Raw genomic sequence first — 4,953 nt, forward strand, 5'->3', positions numbered from 1 at the left:
GGACGAGTGAGGGTGGGTTCTCGGCCAGTGGACTTGGGTTGCGGCCTGATTGGGAGAACAGCCGGGCTGCATTGCTTTTGTGAAAGCACAAAGCAGCGCTGAAGGCAGCCGAATTCGTCGGCAGCCGTGCGCTTGGCGCCGGCCCCGCCGCCGCCCCGCTTGATCAATGTCAACCCCTACACACCTGGTAGCGAGACACTCTGCTGTCCTCAATGCAGCCGAGCCCATAAACCACCAGCTGCCGAACCCCCTGCCACCGCCACCCCTGCGCGCCCGCGCGCGCCTCGGCGGCGGCCATCGCTTCTTGGAGGCGCGCCATTACAGGCGCCGCGGAGAGCTCTCGCCGGCAGTCTTCCACCACCGCAGCCAGGGCCCGCAACCGGTCCTCAGGCGTGCGGGCCGCCCGGGGGCGGCGCCCGCGGCGGGCGCCGGATGCAGCTATGGTCGCTTCTGTTGTGGATGCGTGGGACGGCACCGTGTCAGCAGCGTCCCAGCCAGGAAGAGCAGCCACTGTGTTGGTCCGCGCCGCCCCTGCTGCCGTCACCGCCTCTGCTGCCAAATGCGGCGGGCGGCCTCCGGGTATAGACTGGTTTTTCCGAGGCTTGCCCTTGCCACCTATCACAATCCATTCGTCGCTCATATCGCTTCGACCGCAGATCAGCTCGTGATCTCGACGGTGCTGCGCAACGCTGTTCTTCATGCAGAAAATCTTCGGAACTAGCTAGTGAACCAAACGCGCGAGCTGCGTGGCCCCAATCTCATTGCACTTGCAGGGACAGCAACAGCGGCGGGCATCGCAGCAGCGCTGCGCGCGCGCCACGGGCGGCCCGCGCGTCGCGCGTCGGCGACGGCGGCGGCGGCAGGAGCGGGGCGCCGCCATGGGGCGCAATAGCCGCAAGGAGCCCGACCTGAGCGGCCTGTCCAAGAAGCTGACCAGCCAGCGGCTGCAGTGTACTGAGGAGATCAAATCTCTCATGGAATGTATGGCGGTGCGCACCCGTTTCTGAGGCTGGTTTCCAGGATTGGCTCTGGGCCTTGCAACCTGGGGGCGCCGAATGGTGGCAGGCTCAGTGCACGCGGCGCTGGCAGGGGGGCAGGGGCGGGGGGAATGCGGCAGGCCCGAGCGTGGCTCTGCCCCGCAGCTGCCGACCCAGCGACGGGGGTGCTGCAAGGACGCGGCCCGCAGCGCGGCGCGGCGCCTGGGCGCCCCACAAACAGCGGCCGCTGCAGCCGCTGCTCTGGCTGGCTGCAGCAAGCGGTGTGCCGTGTGCCGGTGCGCTGCGTACAGAGGTTGCCATTTGGCGTGTGCGCTGACACCCCCCCTCGCCCCCAATGCGCCACATGTGCGTGCATGCGCCCCTGCCCATCCCGCAGCGCCAAGGCCTTGTTGAGGCTGACGGCGGCTGCACCCGCCAGCGGGCCGCGGCGCTGATGTGCGTGCGACACTCGGTGAGCCCGGGGGGGGGGGTTGCAGCGGGTTGAGACCGGGCGGGGGGCAAGCCGTGGATCGCAAGGCTTGGCGCGGCGGCCCCGCGGGAAGCCCTGTGGGCCCCATGATCAAGTATCCTCGGCCTCTCTCGCGCCCCGCTCCCCGCCTCGTTTTGCGTGTGCGTCCCGGCAGGCCAAGAGCGACACAGCGAGGGCTGAGCTCAACCTCCGGTTGCAGGTGGGACCCTTGCACGCCGCGCCCCCAGCCGCGCGCATCCGCCTGCTTGCTGGCGATGCAGCGGCGTGCCGCCGGCGAGGAGCGATGGCAGCCGTTCATGCGTGCTTCTCATCCCGGCTGCGCCCACCGCAGCCGGCCCTGCCCTGGGAGCTTGGCTATAGAGGTGCACCCCCCTCAAACATGCCTGTTTTGCTTTGCTTTGTAACTGCCATCTCAGCTGTAGCTAGACTCCTTCCACTAGCCTGATCAGTGACCGAGCACTCACCCTTTCGCCCTCGACACGACGCCCCGCCCCCCGACGCACGCAGCGGATGGCTGCGCTGTTCAAGCGGTTTGGCTTCCGGTGACGCGAGTTCGATGCACATGCACCCCCTGCTTTTTCTGGCAGCATAGTGCGTCGACCTGGTCGTCGGAACGTGTAACCGCCTCCGCTTGTTGCTCCAACACTCTGCTTCGGCTACCCTGGCTTGATGGGCACTGATTATTGGCAGCACCGCCGGCTCCCGCGCGCCATTCAGCCGCTGCCAAACCCCACTGCGGCAGCGGCAGGCCTGTGGGCGCGGAGGCTGCGGCTGCACGCGAAACGGCCGCCTGTGTGCGGCGTTATGGCGCCCGCCCAGCACGGCTGCGGCTCGTCCTGGTTGGAAGGCAGGCCAGTTGCGTCATAAGAGAGATGTCAAAGCCAGCCGCAGCTTTACAGCTCAGCTGTTTGGAGAACAAGTGGGCTTTGCTTGAATAATAATATCAATAATAACCGCCCCTGGGAGGCGTCTTGCGCCCATGCAGCCTGCCGCCGCCGCCGCCGCCACACAACCCAATGCCAATAACTCCAGCGCTCAGCAGCAGGCGAACCCACGGTTGCAATCCAGCCCCCCACCTTCCCGGCCTATCAGCCCGCCCGCCCCCAATACTATCCAGCATCCCGCCGGCCAACTCACACCCGGCAATCCCCAATGAAAGTCCTTTTGTGTGCGAGCCTGACTGCGGCCCGCAGGCCCCACTGGGCTGCGGCGCGCGCGTGGGAGGGCGCGGCTCGGGCCGCGATCGACAGAGCGCAAATTTTGTGTTGGGGGCGACAATTATTGAGAACCGAGCGGACACGCGCACGGGCGTTTTGTTGTCTGGCACGCAGCCTCGAGCACAGCCCTATGCGGTGGCCGGTCTCGCAAGAAGCTTTGAGGGACAACCCGGAAGGAAAATCAACCCCCAAGCGCGGGGGGCCGCAGGCCGGGGCCCCTGGCTCGCACGTGCGTGGGTGGGTGCAGCGGCCCCGGCCCTGCCCCCTCTGCTGCGGGGCGACTGATCAGAGCGCGCGCCCGCGCCGGCGCCCGCGGGCCGGCGCGGGCGGGGGCATCTGTGGTTGTGGCATGCAGTACTCTGAGGGGCCCCGCGTATCGCAAGGGCTGGGCCGAGCAGGTGGCCAACAGATCCTTCCCCGGACCCACCAAGCCCGGCGCCAGCGGTTGATGTGGGTGCTACAACACAAGTTTTGTTGCCCGGCCGCCTGTGAACTCCTGACGGCAAGGGGGAGTGACGTCGCCAACACGGAGAGGCGCCGCAGCCGAACACCCGCGCGCCGCCCGCCGCCACGCGGCGAACGGCCCCACGCAGCGGCAGCAGCCAGCGTGGGGCAGGCGCGCAGCGGCGGCGGCGGCGGCGCCGCCCCCGTGGACTCCAGGCAGCTGGCACCGCGAGCGGCGCGGCGCGCGTGTTGCAAGGTTCGAGGGATGGCGCGGGATCGAGGTGCCGCGCGCGGTGGCGGCGCAGGGCTGCCGCCGCGTGTGGCGACGCAGCGATCCGCCGCAGCCGTTCAGCAATGCCTTTGCCTTTGGATCATCGCTATTTTTGAAATGGTGCGACCGTTGGTGCGAGCCCGGAAGACCTACTAAACGCGCACACACTCGCACCCACACACCACATCATGGATGGAAATTCCTGAGCCGGTCTGGTCCCCGGGTCGCGTGCCACGCCCGCAGCCCGTGGCAAGCGCATGGTATGGGGCAACGCTGAATCGTGCGTGAAGGGGGGTCAACAATGCGGCCCGGGGTAAGCGGCCGCCGCGCGCAGGCGGCGCCGCGCCTCGGCGCAGGTCCAACCCATTACTAAGAGCCCAAAGTGGCGCCCCGGTCCTGCAAGCGGGGGCGCGCTTGTGCATTGCTTAAACCCTAGCAAATCCCCTCGCTCCCTTTGTTGGAAGGTTGCGGCGCCGTCCCAAGTTGCCAGTGCCTCCGGACCCCCTGCCAAAGGGGGCCGCGTCGGCATGCCCATTGCCGGCCCCGCGCGGCGCGTCCGGTGCGCGGCGTGTATCAAGGGTCGGTGTGTGTGTGTGTGTGTGTATGTGTGTGTCTGCAGCATTGCTGGAAAAGGCACGAGACCGCGGGAGCAACTTGGGGCGCACCCGTGCTGGTGCGGGCCGAGGGGGGAAGGTGCTCAAGCCACCTCGCTTGACAACTAGCCTGCGGGCCGGCGGAGCAAGGTTCCAATCCCATTGTGTCGCGCCAGCCGCCGCGCCTGCCAGGCCGCGCGCCGGCGGGCCAGGCCGGCCGCGGCGCGCCGCGGCGGCGCGCTGGGCAAGTTAGGGGGGTTGCGGCGTAAATCCGGCGTTTCTGATCCACGAGGTTCCTCAATTCCGGATTCCGTCAAAAAGCTGAAAGGAGAGGGTTGAGGCGCGCCCGACCGTGACATTGGCGCGGGGCGCGCCGTCCATCCAGTGTGTGTGCGTGTAGTTGCCGTGTCACTACGCTCGCAGGCTGATTCCGGAAGAGAGAGGCGCAGCGGCGGCGGCGCCGCCACGGCGGGCTGCAGGCGACGCGGAGCCCCGCAGGCACGCAGAGCTGCGGCGGAGGGCGAACAGGCGGCGCGTCAGCTGTGCTGATGCAAGGGGGGGGGGGATGCCAGAGGCGGGAGCCTCCGCGCCTGCTGGTCAGGGGCTCGCCCGGGGCCGAGGCCGGCCCCTGGAAGCCGCTGACGCCCCCTCCCCCCGCGGTCTGCTGGGAGCTCCCGCCCAGGCCGCCCCGCCCGCGGTTGACGCGCCGGGTGCACGCGCACCCGCAGCCAAAGGGCGCGCGGTCAAAGAGAGATTTGGGGTTTGTGCCATCGGCAGGGTGCTCGCCGCACCCACCGCTGCGGGCCGGGCGCAGGAGTGGTGCATGTGTTTTCGCCCCGGCGCGCCGATGGGCGGCAGGCGGGGGCCCGATTGGGGAATTCGAGCGAATGGAGGGGCCGCAAGCGCGAAAGCCGCGGCCGCCGCCGCAGCGGCGCGAGGCGGGGCCCTTAATACGGATTGA

The 4,953-nt window shown here is 68.9% G+C and overlaps 1 protein-coding gene across 1 annotated transcript in view; it reads right to left on the reverse strand.

Annotated features, from left to right (window-relative positions):
- The window catches only part of MNEG_4399 (Protein SENSITIVITY TO RED LIGHT REDUCED 1), a gene marked incomplete at both ends in the record, with an annotated part of 1,946 nt that extends 1,627 nt beyond the window's left edge, over positions 1-319 (reverse strand). The window contains one exon of the mRNA XM_014047128.1: positions 185-319. Coding sequence (XP_013902582.1) covers positions 185-319 — 135 coding nt within the window. The remainder of the gene's footprint in view (positions 1-184) is intronic.
- Positions 320-4,953: the final 4,634 nt, after the last annotated feature.

The sequence above is a fragment of the Monoraphidium neglectum genome (assembly GCF_000611645.1).
Source record: "Monoraphidium neglectum strain SAG 48.87 unplaced genomic scaffold scaffold00608, whole genome shotgun sequence".
NCBI classification, from domain to species: Eukaryota; Viridiplantae; Chlorophyta; class Chlorophyceae; order Sphaeropleales; family Selenastraceae; genus Monoraphidium; species Monoraphidium neglectum.